Below are 17117 nucleotides of genomic sequence, written 5' to 3'. Positions count from 1 at the left end.
ATATATTAATGTAACACACACAGATTAAAACTTACCATAAAAATAATTGCCAGTAACCCATTATAATTTTTGAAAAAAAAAACATGAAAAATTTTAAACTATATCATAAGTTAAATTATATCATACCTGGGATATTAAATAATGTATTCAGCACATATATCCTGTTCTCGTCCAACTGTACATATTTGTTGGGATACATTTTTCCTATTTCCCAACTGGAAATGTAAAAATGAAAGGTGTTTAAAAGAAAACATTTAGAGTTTTTTTCATAGTTCATATCATTACCAATATATGTATTAAGTCCCAAGTTGATGAGACAAAAATTTTATGGCATTGGATTCAAATAGTTCACATCATTAGCAACATATGTATAAAGTTTCTCAAGTCCATGAGACCAAAAACTCATGGCATGCAAGCTATAAAAAAGATGTGGTATGATTGCCAATGAGACAACTATCCACAAAAGACCAAAATGACACAGACATTAACAACTATAGGTCACCGTACGGCCTTCAACAATGAGCAAAGCCCATACCGCATAGTCAGCTATAATAGGCCCTGATAAGACAATGTAAAACAATTCAAACGAGAAAACTAAACTAAGCTAGTAAGTACTGTATTTATCATTTTGAAGCCTTTGCTATATAGCTTAATATGCATATGATTCAAATAGTTCACACCATTACAAGCATAATTTTTTTTATGTCATTAGTTTCATAGTTCATGAAACCATGAATTTAAGGCATATGATTGGCTCACATTATTAAGAACATATGATATAAGTTTCAAGTTGATGAGACCACATATTTCATAAAAATCTATCAAGCTAAGGTGTATGAACAAACCTTTTCATAAACCTGAATCCATGCACAGCTACCAAGACGTTACCGTAGCAATCCACTTTCAGCAAAGTTCCAAACTGCCTGTCAAACCAAAGACCCCTAAAAATAATACAAAAATCATAAATGTATAGTCAGGAACAAAGGATTAAATATTTGACAAAATTATATTCAATGAGTTTTAGTACTGGTCAAAACAACAATTTTTACACAGATCAGGGCAAACTTTAACAAGAGGCTGTCTAAGTGACAGCAAACAGGATTTTCCTGCACAGGTCAAACCCTGAACAGTGGAGTAAGTATGGTCACAACATTTAAGCTTAAACTTTATCATAAAACTTTTGAAATTTGTACTAAATTAAATCCATAAATCATCCTGGAAATTGTATGAAATATTTGCAGATGGAGCTTAAACAAACAATTATGAAACGATATTCTTAATGATAAGATTAATAGGATAATGGATTATCAGAATTTTCAGAACAATGATCTATAGTTCAGCTGTCTAAAAATCTAAAACATCAATTAGTCACTAATTTTTATAAAGAAACAATTAAAATACTTGCCGATATAATTTAGAGACTATAAATATCTTTTGCATAGATGCCAACCCCCTTTTGGCACAATCAGTAACAATCTATCAAATTTTCTGTAATTTTGAAAAATTTTCAGTAATCAATAAAACACATGCATTTATCAAATAAAAATTACTGACTAGTGGTTGCATATTGATGTGCACTAACATGTTTCGTTAACATGTTATCTGTAGTATGTATTCAATTCATTAATTGTTTCAGACGTTTTCGACTCGTATACATTTTCATTTTGTCAAGGAGAAGTAGAGAAAGGGGAAAGCGTCATAAAATGCAAAGGAGTAGGTCCGGTAAGGGCCGATTTTGGCCTCAAATTTCAGGTTCATCTGACGAAAGATTTTGACCACTTTTTAAACACTTAAGTGTCTATTTTATTTGAATCAATTAGTTTATGTGAAAGATTTTAACTGATTAAGTCATAAAAAACGCACCGATTCAAGCTAAAATATGAAAAATCTACCAAATATGCCGAAAAATGTCACTTTTCAGATGTTTTTTGTCAAAAATGAAAGTGGCCGCATCCGTGTTCATCCTCAACCTTTATATATGTTATGTATTATCATAAAATACAACTAACATTTCAATATTAAGGATGAACACGAATGCGGCCAATTTCGTTTTACACGAAAGCCGTCTAAAATTTAACTAAAATGCTAGAATTGTGAAGATTTCAGTAATTTAGCATGACTTAATGGTGCTAGTACCCGATATATGTGCATTGTATAGTCAAAAACAGCCCATATTTATGTAGCAGAAACATTTTACTGTCCAATAATTAACTAAAAGTTTACATTTTAACAATTTTGTAAAACAGCTATATTTTGGGGCCAAAAAGGGGTCTTACTGGACCTACTCCTTTGCCTCTTCGGAAGTCAGTTAGTTACCAAATGATAGGTCGATAACTCCCAAGAAACCGGAAGCATTATATTGGGCTTTTCTAAATACCTGAACAGGCTGGAAAAGTAATGATAAAAATCTGCGTTTTACAAAACTGAAAAGATGACTGGGAATCCGTTACTATTCAACTTTGACTGTAATAGCATAGTTTTGATTGCAAAATCGCAAAAATTATGGAAAAATCGTAACGGTTGGCATCTATGCTTTTGCCTAGCTTAGCAAAAATCAACGTCTAAAATATTTAAACATAACTTCTTAACAGGACTGCTATCCACTTACCTGCAGGGAAATGCTGGATCATATTTAAATTCGTTGATTTCCAAAGGATAACCAATAGCAACAAGTCTTTCTTTCAATTTCTCAAATCCCATATCTTCATACACTGGTGATTTGTACACTAAATTTGAAAAAAAATGATCATAACATAATAACATTGCATGTATGTTTCATGATGATACACTATTTTGATTGGTTAACAGCAATCTTGCTTACTTATCAAATTAACATTCATCACACAATGAAAAGTAACATTCATGATGACACAAGGTCCCACAAAAAAGTGCACAGGTAAATTAAAGAAAAACTTGATACAAATCGTGTTTTCATGATCCTACCTAAAAAAAAATCAATTTTAAAAAAGTATTGAATGCTTCTTTTTGTAATTGCATACGGTTGTAAAAGCGTTGACTGTGGCTGTCCAAAGTCATGAGCCTGTTATTCAGTGGTTGTCATTTGGTCTTGTAAGCCATGTTTTCACTGCTATTTTTTTTTGCATGATTAAATCTGGCTATTGGTTTTCTCTTTGAATTGTTTGACACTTTTTCATGCAAGGGTTTTTTATAACTTATTTTACTGTTTGGTTTTGATCTTTGTTAACAGCAGTAGGGTGACCTATAGCTAACACTGTTTAAATCAAAATTCATTGGGTTTTCTTAAATCCGACTTATACCCAATCTTCCCTTTTATTCCTGATGCTTTTGTTTTGAGATCACCTAGATTATGTCTAGTTTTTTGTTATTGTTGATTCCATACCTGCAAGAGTATAATCCATATCAAATCCAAATATCTTTATTTTTGCCATGTTGAGACTTCTATTGACAAACACTCTACAAAGATACAATAAATACATCAATTTCTTAAGGCCAAATAAAAAAGTATGTGTGGTTCCACTGGTCTAGGATATATTTTCATAAACCAAATTGGCTTTTGTGATAAAAATTATCTTGATCGAATATTGAGTGATCAGTTTATTACCTCATGGTTTGGCGATATAGAAAATTCATCCCGGGGACAATTTTATGGGACATTCAAAAAGGACTTTGGACTAGAAAAATATCTGATCAGACTATCTGAACAGAATAGAGGTGGATAACTAAATTAAGGACATCGAACTTACGTATTCCAATCGAGACAGGCCGTTGGCAAAATATACCTAGACCAGAGAGAATATGTACTTTATGTCATAAATTTATTGGTGATGAATTTCATGTTTTATTTGTATGTCAACATGATTCTATTGTTAATTATAGAAACAAATACTTACCTAAACATTATACTATTAATCCTCAATATATTAAATTGGAAGGATTATTGTCCATATGTAATATGGAAGTCTACAAACGATTGTCATTTTTTATTAAGAAAATTGCTTGTTTATTCTAAAATATCTACAATAATTATTGTATTTCTATATGTTTAGATAGTACTGCATGCTCATTTCGTCATTCAATTGTTTATGTATTATACTTTGACCTCATGTTACACATTAATGTGTCTGAGCGTTATCAATAAATCTTGAATCTTGGTTCCAGTTACATCTAAAAAAAAGTTAGGGTAGGTAGGTAGGGATTTTTTTTTATTTTATGTTTTTATTTTTACATTGAGTCTATGGGAGCAACATTCTGACTTTAACAGTGCTTAATGAAAAATGACAATAAAATCTTTAGGGTAGGCTATTTTTAAGATGAAAAATTAGGGAAGGTAGGGTAACTGGAACCACACATATATTTTTATTTGGCCTAATACTCAATATCAAATCTTATTCAATACAACATTTACATCCACTTCTAAAACCTCAATGTTTCCAGAACTGATCCGTATTATTAATCTCAAAAGAAACATTTGTTTTGTAAATTCTCCCTATAAAATCAATTATTCCAAAGAAGCTCATGTTGTGGCATGTTTTTCTCTTCTTCATTTTTTTTCTGGAAAAGTATCAAATAATACTAAATTCAAACAAACTTGCTTTTTCATAGATATTTGATTTTGGGGTTTGGAATATATATATTTATATAGCAAATTTTAAGTTTGTAGTTTCCTTATTCCCATGAAAATTGGTACCTTAAGAATAACAATGAATCCCATGTTAACTAACATTAAACAAATGTTTGCAGATCACCATGGTTTCCAAATTGCTAAACTACATAAGTGGTTGTCTATAGCTATTGTCTGCTGTATATTGTTTTGTTTTTTTGTTTGGGAGCCTAGACTATATGGTATCGATGGGAGGTTTATTTCCCACTGTTCAATTTATTTAAACCTTTTTCAAAAGACTCTGGTCAATCTAGAGAATGACATAGTGTATAGAAATTTGTCTACTTATGTTGAAAACTGTAAACCTCAACATGTCTTTTAGACAGGGGTTCCATTGCTGTTTCATTCATGTATATACACATCTCCTTAAATTCATAATCTTATTTTATCCACAAATCAAACACGAGATACAAAATACATACAAATGATTAAACTAGTATTATTATTTTTTTCTGGTTAAACAGCTGCCGGATCTTTTACTTCATATGCATTTTTAGTGGTTGTCTTCTGTTTATGTGGTTCATAAGTGTTTCTCATTTCTCGTTTTTCTATAGATTAGACCGTTGGTTTTCCAGTTTGAATGTTTTTTTATTAAGTAATTTTATAGCTTGCTGTGCTGTGTGAGCCTAGGCTCCGTGTTGAAGACCATACCTTGACCTATAATGGTTTACTTTTATAAATTGTGACTTAGATGGAAAGTTGTGTCATTGGCACTCTTACCACATCTTCCTATATCTAATAACTAATATCAAGCAAACCTTTTTCTCAATTATGAATCATAATGAATGTCAAAATAATCTTTCAAATATTTCAAATTTTCAAAGTAAACACAAATCTTTAATACATGTACATGTATCATTAAATGTACTTAAAAATTTGCTTTTGAAGTCATTACATGTACTTTTACACTTTTAAGGACTAATGGATGGACGCACTGATGGATAAGCATAATGGATCTTAATTACTACAGTAGGCAAGATTATAATGCAAAAAAACAAATATCAAAATCATTTCTATCAATATAAATTCATTCTCTGCCGATATAAATGAAATAACTGACAAGTTTTCAGTTTTATGTTTTACTTTAAGGATGTGTTACATCACATTGTTACTTTTTTAGAATCTGATTCTTAAAATAAACCAGAATGCTACAATTATAAATGTGTTTAATTTTTGTTACTACAGTGTAACCTGTGTTCTCCGACACACTGAGGGACCAGAAAAAATGTTGGATTAAGCAGGATGTCAGAATACTCAGGTTTTTTTTGCAAGGAGAGGAATATTTTGGGACCATGAAAATGTGTCGGTTAAAGAAGGCTGTTGGAATACTCAGGTGTGGGATTAGGCAGGTTGCACTGTACTTATATATCTCTATAGACATGATGTGTATCTTTACTTAGATCTCTCTATGTATATAAAGAATATATGAGTATGAATCACACCTGATAAACGGTCACCGTTAAGATAAAACAATTTTCAAATTTCAGATACTTATCCAATATATTTAAAGTTATGGAGATTTAATAGATTTAGCACCAGTACATTATAATGTAATATCAACTTGATGGAAAAATTTTATGTTGGTTCCTTTCCTAACAAACCGTGAATCCTTGAAGTAGCCTTTAAGCTGGACAAAGAATGATAAAATTTGTAGAAGACCTAAAGATTTTATAACTCCAGCATATATATTTCATGTATTTGATAAAGTACTTCAACTGTGTATGCAGGATAGAATTAAAGAATAAATAATAAAGTGTACAGCTTCAAAAGTCAATTGTATACAGCTAGTGGTAATCTTGACCTTGCTGTTTGCAGTGTCAGCTCTTCCTCTTATCATGCATATTAACTTGCTTGATACTGTCAAGATGAAGGACAGCAATTACAGTTATAAATATTTTATCTTATTTTACAATTATATTTCATGAATGATAATTTGTCTCTTGTCCATCATTAGATATGTCAAGAAGACTTTAGAATTGTTCAAAGAATATGACCTAAAAACAGAATCAATAATACTTTCTCAAGGGTTCAAAACCAGAGTAAAAACAGTGTATATAACTTTTATTGTAAAGAATTGAATTTAATTTACAAAGGAGTTGTCATTTCTTAGTCATCTTAGTGTGATAGGGATTGAAGTTAAAAATTTGGCAAAGTAGCCCACATCTTCCAATACATATATAGTTCTATAGAAGAAAAGCAGACATTTTAGTAGCCCACACAAAATTTCAGGCGCCATTGGCGAGTGGGCCCCTGCTAATTTCAAACCCTGTTAGTGTTATCTAAATGTACCTGTCTATTTACATGCATTTAATCTACCTCCCAGCTGTTCCTGGGTCAACATTTTTTTATTTTCCCTGACTGCTAGAACTTACATATTTTTATATAATCCACTAAGTATCCACATACCTGTGAGCAGGATCCCTCTTATACATCTTGATGTTTCCTTCAGTAACTGTACTCCCGTTCATTTTTTTATTTTCCCTGACTGCTACCACTTACATAATTTTTATATAATCCATATAATCCACTAAGTATCCACATACCTGTGAGCAAGATCTCTCTTGTACATCTTGATGTTTCCTTCAGTAACTGTACTCCTGTTCAATTTTTAAAATTTTCCCTGACTGCTACCACTTACATAATTTTTATATAATCCACTAAGTATCCACATACCTGTGAGCAGGATCCCTCTTATACATCTTGACGTTTCCTTCAGTAACTGTACTCCCGTTCAATTTATTATTTTCACGTGGACGTTTAACAGGTGAACTAGGGAGCTCTGTCATCGTTTATCTGTAATAAATTAATTTCTTTTTACTTATCTGTGACTCCCTCAACTATTGATTTAGGTTAAATATAATTCTATTTATATGTGTCAATGACTTTATCAATATTGGTATATATCTATATCTACATGATATACATCCAATAATTACTTTCTTCATTGATTTAGTCCGACTATCCATCAAAAATTCATTCCATTAAATTATTTTTGCCTCTCAACACTATTTCGGAAGTAATCAGGCTAATTGGCTTAACTCTATGGCTTTAAGCATAACAATTAAATTCACAATCGTTTGTTATTTGATACTAAACATTACACAAGAAATTGATTTATATATAATATATTGTATATTGCATGTGAGTTTCGTAATCCATATTTGAAGTAGACATACAATTGACTCTATATCCTTGTTCCATTTATTTACTTATAAACAATATATGACTGTTGAAAAAGAGTATAAATTAAAAAAAATATAAAAAAAATCAGACAGGACTCAAGGTGGTTACATCTTGAAAAAGGGGGAGGTTAGTAATGTCTAGCCAAATTTTCATCAGATTTTTATAAGATTTTAACAAAAAGTATTCATCCTTTCTATATAAGAACAATGTCTTTCATCATAATCATCGAAAATTATAAATTCCTCATTAAATGATTAATACAATAAATAATAAATTCTGATGCAATTACTGCACAATAACAAAATGCACAAGTTTGCAGCATGTTCATCCATGTTTGTTTATCAACAGCAGTATGCATAACATTTAAGTTGATTGCACTAAATATTACTAGTATATTCTGACTCAACAAAGGTTAAATAAAGAAAAAAAAGAATGTTGGCAAAACATTCTCATTACCCAGGCTTTTCAAATATGCAGCCTAAATATACAATAAAGACTAATGTGTTACAATTCAAATATAACAGATGGAGCATGTACAAAATAATTTTATCAATTCAATGTCTTGAAAAAATATTCTGTAAATCTAATGAGTTTGAAATGTATTTAAATAAAAACTGTATTTTTTTTCAACAACATACATCACATATATATATATAGAATAACCATACATTGTCTCGAAATATCAATGTTATTTGTACAAGGCTTAGAAACAGGTAGAAAGCGAGGCTGTGCCGAGCATTTCTACCTGTTTCGAGCCGAGTACAAATAACAGATTGATATTTCGAGACAATGTATGGTTATTCTTTATATACTGCAACTCTTATAACTGTTCAAAATGAAGTATTTAGGGTAAAAACCGTCATTCTTTAATTGTGAGCTGACAACGTAAAATTGCCGCGAACCTGTATGTTTTATTGACGTCATAAATAAAACTCTACGGAAACACATTGTCAACGTCATAAACAAGGTGATATACAGTCAGTGACTGTATATATGACATATGAATATACGGTCAATGCAATTTGACTGCTCAAATAGCACAGCTGCAGTATATATATATATGTTTATCAAGTTTACTTTCTTAACCAAAACTAATCATTAATTAAAATAAGTAATAACAGTTACCTAAATGAAAGATTTAACTTAAAGTCAGTGAAGCAAGAAATTCATACCAAGATACATAAACGTTTGTAGGTCACTTACTCAAGCTACATGCATATATAAAATGTTAGTCAATGCAGTGTGCTATATAAGTCAGATGACTATAAGATGGCAGGCTATATAGCTTTAGTCCTATATGATATAGACAAACCACTGAGCTGTTTAATTGAACTATTCAATAAGGAATGATGCCAGAAATCAATATAATCACAATTCATAAAGTATGAAATGTAGGGCACAGTGACTTACTTCTGATTTCTTTATTTCATCTCATAATTTAATTGACTCTAAAAACAGTATAATTTTTTGATGTATAATAATTTATTATTGTGGAACAATGTATATTAAAATCCACTTATTGATTATTGAATCCATTGGCAAGTATTAAATACATATTTAGGATGACATGTAACTGACAAGCAAAGAAACCATGGTTCTGAAAAGAAAGGCCTGATTTTAAGTGTGCTTGCTCGAAAGGTAAAAGAACATATGTTAATGGTTCATATGTCTGTCATATCTGTTTTTCATAAATTGTTTTGTTATAAATTAGGCTGTTAGTTTTCTCAATTGAATTGTTTCATATTTTTCATGTCAGCTAAGGCCTTTTAAATAGCCAACCATAAAGGTAAGGGTTTTTCACATTGTTGAAGGACGTATGGTCGTCTATAATTGCTATAGTTCATTTAAACTGTCTCTTTGGTAATCATTCAACATTTCCTTATATTTATACAGAAAGGTTAATGCGACCCAAACTCAAAGCAATTATTTTGACTCAGAGCCCACTTTTCTTTGCTAGTACTCGAAAATGCTACATTACCGGAAAAGCAGCAAATACAATTTCAAAGTCCTTGGTTTTACATTAAATCAAATCCATAACCCCTTCGCTCAAGCTCAAGAAAGGTTTAACAAACAGCATCATTGTTGAAATAAAATAATTACAATGTACCATAAAACAAAGTCAGTGAAATCTTAAAATCAATATAATGTATTTAACCAAGAACAAGATGTGCTTAAAAATTTACTTTCTCAAACTGAATGCCACAAATTTACAGTAAAATACTTAGAAGTTATTAGATTTATTTTGACGTCACATTTTCATAGGAAAATCTGTTCACTTACAACATAATCATAGAATTCCAATATCAAGATTATATATATAGCTTGACATATTATAGACATTATAATCATGCATATTTGGAGTTTTCTGCATGCATTAATATTTTGTAATTTTTGAAGAATGAACAAAAATATTAGTTAAATTGCTGTGATTTCTGTAGATGCTACATACATGTAAATATTATGCTAACAAATTTTAAAATGAGATATTTTACTTTTGAGACTTTTGTTAGATGTCACAATCTTTTCAATAACAAAAACATCATAAAAATTTCTGAACTTACAATATATACAGGCGTAAAAATTTGGTACACTGATCCATTTTCTATTTATCTTTTAACATGCAATGTTTAAGTATCTAGCCAAAAAAATATTTAATTGATCCAAAGTACTAACACATTTCAATGTGATTCTAACTTACAAATAGTATATTTAGCACAATTCCATGTATTTTCCACTACCAAATGTAAATACTAATGTTCATAAGTGACAATGTTAATCATCCTGAAGCATTTTGTTCTTACTACTGTAATATACAACAACAAAATATGCAATTCAGCATCATAAACATCACTTATGGCCTTACCCTACACAAGACTTTCACTAGTGACCTTCTTATCTAACACAAATATCTACATGATCTATATCTTTTGTATGTTTCTATTGTCCATGACATATATATATATATATACATGTACAAAATATTAAAAAGGTACAACCTAAGATAAATTAATCAGTTCAATCTATCCAAGATTTTACTTTTACATCTTTTACTGGAGAAAAAAACAAAAGTACATTTGTAAGTTTATAAATGGAGTACAAAAAACTGAAATCCTCATAATACATGGTATGAATATCATGAATATTAAACCTGATACAATGATAGTTTTAATTCCCTTACTGACCTTCCAGTCTGTACCTTTAGCATATCAAGCTCAACTACGTAATAAATAAGATACAAATGTAAAAATACAACAACAAATCGTCAGTTTGAGTTTAAGATTTCAATAATAAATGTAAGAAGATTAAAGATAAACATCCTTCATGTTTATAAATGGCTACAAAAAAATAAGCCTCAAGTCAAATCTTCATACAGATCATGTTTATCATTGTTTATTAACAACTTTAAAAGATGCGTTTGCAGCTCACTACAGGTTTTTATAACTTTGTAAATATTGGTGGTTAACAAACTTTTCCTCTTTTGGTGAGAACTTTAAAAGGACATTTATATAATTAGTATTGTAAATGTATGTGATAGCTGCGTTCCAGGATTTTTCATCTCATAGAAACAAAATCTGGTGATTTCCACAGTATAAAAAACACTGAACAAAGACAAAACACTGTCAAGAAAGCTAAAGATTGAGCAACATTGACCCCAAAAGAAAACAGGGGTTAACTTACATGTAGGTTATCTAAAAAAGTAGGGAGTTTCTAAGCTATAAGTGGCACCGGTCTCATTATTCACTGAAGTGAAAATTCAGTCATCAATCACATTTGGTGATGGTGCAAGGAAAACAGGACAGGGTTGTGGTAACGACAAGCCTCAGGCATATGTGACGCATTTAAGAAAAGATAATATAAAGATTTTGTGTAAGACTAAAAAGTAAGAAAATGAAGTCTTATAAAAAATGCTACAATTTGATCGATGTGCACACATGAATTCTGCATGTGATCTTTTCACAATCATTCCAGTAATTTAAAAAAAAAAAATTCATTGTTTAAGTGACACAGTTTTTTTCAACACAAGTACATTCTACATGAACAATGGGGACATCTACATTGTATCATGACCTATACTGGAAATATTCAAAAAGATAGTAATCTTTACCCATTTACATTGTTTGTAATTCTAATTCTTCTATAAGGAGAGACCAATGTTTACATGCACATCAAGACATACTGTAAACCTGGAAATTTTCGCGCCATCCTTATTTTGCGATTTACAAACACAATCTAAGTTCGCGCCGTTTAGAATTCTCGATTTCCCTGTGGTCTATATAAATATTTTCATAAATGATTTCAAAAGTGAACCTATATCCTAAATCAAGTTATTAAATCAATCAGAAATCTTTTGTTTTCGGTTTATTAATCATTTTAATGCTAAAGTAGATTAAAAGTTTGTCATGTTTGCCTGTAAAAACACATACACAATCATGACAATATCAGAAAAGTAGACCTAATTAGGATTGAATTAGAATAAAATGCTGTCAGGATTAATGCTAATTTTTCCATGTTTGATCTGATTAATCTGTGTAGTAGATTCAATGAGGTGGTACTTTTATTACTGATTGACAGTTGTCATTAACATAATGGTAATGGGTGTTGTTTACATAACACTATACATAATGATAGCTTATGAGGTTACTGATTTGAGTTAAAGACATGACTTCTAAAATTCCTTTTCATTACCATATATATATAGTTATGATTTCAGTTATATATGTGTTGACTATAAAATCAATTTTATTCAATAGTCCTATAGATATTCTTTCCACATATGTAGATATAAGAAGCTGTGGTATGAGTGCCAATGGAGCAACTCTCTATTTTATTCACGATTTTTAAAAGTAAATTGAAAAATAAAGAGTTTTCTTGATATTTTCACGGTTCAATGCTTACCGCGAAAATAGCGAAAATAAAACTACCGCGAAAATTTCTCTGTTTACAGTACATAAAAACTTATGAAACTGAAAAAAAATGTGTACTCAAATAAATATAAAAGTTCAATTTGAAACATGTTTTAAAATGTAAAACATTGACTATCAACAAACAGGTTGTAGGACCATGCATGTTGCTACATATTTAGTTATTTTTAACCAGCCTTTTATCATCAAAGTCTAACTACAGCAATATCTTTCGAAATAAAATTCTTGCAACTCATCTTTTATTTCATACTACAAAAAAATGTATCAATATTGAAATTTGTTATCAAAGTCTGAAAGGAATTTCTCAATTTCAGGTATTTAGTTGAATACATGTACATTTACATGGAAATGACAACATATATATTTTAAAATAAAAATATACATCTACATCTACTGTACATGTAATGAAAGGCTCTGTTTAAACAAACAGATATTATAAGTACATTTGTACTCTAGATCTATATCTAGATATTCTCACAGTAAATTAAAGATATCAGTAACAAAGTTACTACTTACCAGGTCAAACATGATAAAAGTTACAAATACTCATGATTCAACTTCCAAGTATTAAAAAATGTTTGTAAATTTTACACATTAAAGGCATGTTGCGCAACTTTAAATCTAACCTAAAGGAGTATGTTCGATAAGGTCCTAAAATGGCCCACTTTTTTAGCCTTAATTTCAAATTCGGATTTATTGACCAATGTCACGATAAATTATAGCTAATACATTGACTAGATAGGATATAAGCCATTTTGTTTAAAATTTTACGTTTCTGCGTTTCATTATGACGTCACAAGTTGTACTTATATTGATTTTTCACGAAAAAATCAATGAAAATGGGTAAATTTCCAAAGATTATTTGACAGGAAACATAGAGCGCATACGTCGACAACAAAGATCTTTTAAAATAATGTTTGTGAAGACATTTAACATGTCTTATTTGAATATTAAGCTTGTCGACGCCTGCGCTCTATGTTTCCTGGTCCTTTATTTGGTTGAAATCCCGCTGATTTTGTCAAATTTCACCAAAATCCCTTATCTTGACCGTTTTGGAATGTAAAAATCGTTGTGTTAGAATTAAACTTTGACAAAAACAGCTCTGTTTAACTTTTTCACATGTCTTTAAGGCAACTTAAAACAATAATTGTCTTGTAACCATGAACTTTATGATTGGGGCCAAATATGGCACTTACCGAACTTACTCCTTTACAATACAAATTTCATTTAAACTTATTTTACCATTTTTTTCTCAATTTATAAGAAAAGGTACTTTTAAACTTTATTTTAATTTGGTTGATTGATTGGTTAAACATCAAGACTATTTACTGCTTGTAAATATAAAATCAAAATTTATTGTAAATAAACTTAACAAATTACAACAGGCTTCTTATACATATAGTTGATTGAAAAATATAGATTCCTACACTGCAACAAGTGTATTACGATATTTCTCCACTTGAGACAGTTAAGAAATATCGTAATACACGAGTTATAGTGTAGGGATCTGTTTCTCTAAAGATTTTTATCCTCCTTTTTCAAAGATTTTCAGAAACTTGTGTTCTTTATAAACGACGTCAGCAGACATGGCCGCCTTTTTTCATGACGTCACAATTGGAAAATTCAGAAGAAAACAAAACATTTAGACGTCATAATTAAATTTCGACTAATCATTTGCCGAGAACAGATTTTTCACTAGTGAGGAGAAATATTTTTCTCACACCGGTCAGGAAATGTGAAAATAGCACAAAAATTAGAGAAATGTGGATCTTGATTGGATGGGTGTGTCTTTTGTTCTTTATTCTTTATTTTTTAGACCACTTTTATTTATTCTTTATTTTATAGTCCATTATTCTCTTTTGTTTATGTTTTGGTACCCCATTATTCCCATTTCTTTATTTCATTGGCCTAGTTTTCTCCATTCTTGATTTTGTTTGTCCTTTAGCACGTTTAGAACGCACTTTTTGGCCATTATTCTCTATTCTGTAAACCTCATCCAGGTCCATATACATGTACATATATACATGTCATTGCATGTAGGTACTAAACATGATCTTTTTCAAACTTTTGCATGTATCAGTTTCATCAGCTATTTTGGTTTAACCACTTCAACTTTGCAGACATATTACAATATGTCATTTAAATTGTGGATGAATAAAGTTGACACATTTGAAAAATTACATAAAAAACATACATGTACAGAATGACTCCAGCTCCTGCTTCCAACATGTGAGACATCTGCTGTGATGATTTCTTTCTAACAGATATATATGTTTGCTATATATTGAGATTTATAAGCATTACCAGATTTTCATTGCAATGCACTCTTTTTATTAACCCTAGGTTCACATTTAAAATGTCATACCAGGCTCTTACAAAATGTATATTAAACTTAACATGCATGTACATTATGTAATCTGTTCTGTGTTGAAGACCATATGTATACATGTACAAATTGTAGTAAATAGTATTTTCCCAGCTATTACTCTCCCTTAAGGTAGCTTGATGTCTCCCTCCATCTAGGGTTGTAAAATGGCAGAACATAATCCGTCTAGATCTTTAATGAAATGTACTAATTTCAAGAAGTAGTGACTGAAGTACAGATTTGTAGAAAGTAATTCATTCGTTAGACATTTCATTTTCATGAGGCCACATTTAAAAGAATGTCTGTTTCCCCTCCCCCAGGTCTACTCTTTGTAAACAGACCAGGAAGGCAGGTTCTTTTTTTTTTTTTTTTTTTTAACTGGATGTGATTGTCATAGCATTGTCACATGAATGGTTTGACTTGTCCAGTCCAGGCCACTTATCAGTTGTTTGTGCTCAATTTGAGTGTATTTATTTAGATTATCAATCCTTCTGCTTTCAAGCACCTTCCAAAAATGGAAACAAATTATTTTCAGGAAAAAAATAATTTCGATTTTTTTGTGGAAAATAATTTTCTGACCCGAGGGCTTATTTTTGACCCGGGTGGGGGAGGGGAAACAAACATATTTTTAATTTTGGCTTGATTTTAATACAGATATAAATCATTTGTAAACATTCTGCACAGTTACAACCACTAGTCCAATTCCCAAGACTAGTAAAATTTCATATGAACTAGTAAGTTTTTGCAAAAACTTTGTTTGGACCAATAAGAAAAATGTCAGAATTTTGGTATTCGGACTAGTAGTTGAAAATGTTTTTTTTGCAGACTGTGTAAATCATGATTAGTCATGTTAGTGTTTTATCAAATTTTATGACTGCATTTTACAAAAACAATTTATTTTTTGTTTTAATTAACTTTTTCCACTATTTTGCCATTTAAGGGGAGATAACTCAGATAAAATGATTTTTACAAAGTAATATGTTATGAATTTACTTATATATACATATATATTTATCTTATGTAGCAAAAAAAAAATAAAAATATTGACCCCAAATATTCTTCACTGCCATGACTGCCAGAAAGCATAAAGTTCTCTTTTTGTCACACAAAATTGGGTTTACCATGCATAATCTACACAAAATCCGCCAATTTTGCACATTCTGTAGCACTGGAGAAAAAAGCCTGGAGATCCATACTTTTTGTTAATTATTTTAAAAAATGTAAATTTTGGCAAATTATTAAAAAAATCAAAGCATTTTAGTATAGAATTACAATCTATGGTTAAACTGGTTGTATGGCTGAAACAAAATGTGTCTCCAACTGCTATGGCTGGATATATATCCAGAGCAGTAGTCATGGAAGCATGGCTTAAACGTCTTGCAGCAAATTAAGACTATTTTCTTAAAATATCACTGTCTAAAGTACCCTGTACATGCCATATCGGATATTAGATACTATGGAGACAAAACGTTTTTTTTTCTGAAGTTCTTTAGACAAAGTGAATCTTGAGTGTTCTTTTGTTGTCCAGCATGTCCAGTTAGAAGTAAAATAATTTGATGGGTATAAAAGTACACCTTATCACTAAGGAAAGCTGAGCCACTAGACCCAAGAATTTGCATCCCTTGAACCTTTGACGTCCTTCAACATTGACAGGCATTGACATACACTTTATCGCTATTCCCAGTTGACCTGATCATCTGTCCTGTTTGAACTTTTGACATCATACAACAATCACTTTTCCATTGTGGCATCAGATATCTTCTATTATGACATCAAAATTTTACTGGACCTTGTGTGAAGTCCAGTAGTATGGCAAACAAATAGCTATTAAGTTGTATTGTACTATTTGTGGCGTCAGATGAATCCATGACAAGTCGCCCCACTGGCAAGTCGCCCCACTCCTAGTCGCCCCACTTTTTCACCAACTCGCCCCACTTTAAAAAAAACCGCCCCAACCTGGATCACCAACTCGCCCCACTTTTTAAAAAATCGCCCCACTTGTGAA

The 17117-nt window shown here is 30.6% G+C and overlaps 1 protein-coding gene across 7 annotated transcripts in view; it reads right to left on the bottom strand.

The window, feature by feature from the left end:
• The window catches only part of LOC139520049 (cytosolic purine 5'-nucleotidase-like), a 44816-nt gene that overhangs the window by 25281 nt on the left and 2418 nt on the right, over positions 1 to 17117 (bottom strand). For 2 of the 7 annotated variants that reach the window (XM_071312465.1, XM_071312467.1), the window contains exons 2-7: positions 7392 to 7435; positions 7049 to 7123; positions 3362 to 3435; positions 2609 to 2726; positions 846 to 941; positions 127 to 215 (exon numbers count right to left, since the gene is read on the bottom strand). In XM_071312465.1, the coding sequence (XP_071168566.1) occupies positions 127 to 215; positions 846 to 941; positions 2609 to 2726; positions 3362 to 3435; positions 7049 to 7110 (439 nt within the window). In that variant the 5' untranslated portion in view covers positions 7111 to 7123; positions 7392 to 7435. Of the gene's footprint in view, positions 1 to 126; positions 216 to 845; positions 942 to 2608; positions 2727 to 3361; positions 3436 to 7048; positions 7147 to 7185; positions 7436 to 17117 lie in introns of those variants that run through there. The other 5 variants (XM_071312463.1, XM_071312464.1, XM_071312469.1 and 2 more) reach the window with 4 other exon arrangements.

This window comes from Mytilus edulis, chromosome 4 (assembly GCF_963676685.1).
Source record: "Mytilus edulis chromosome 4, xbMytEdul2.2, whole genome shotgun sequence".
NCBI lineage: Eukaryota > Metazoa > Mollusca > Bivalvia > Mytilida > Mytilidae > Mytilus > Mytilus edulis.
This window is presented reverse-complemented; position numbering and strand designations above follow the sequence as displayed.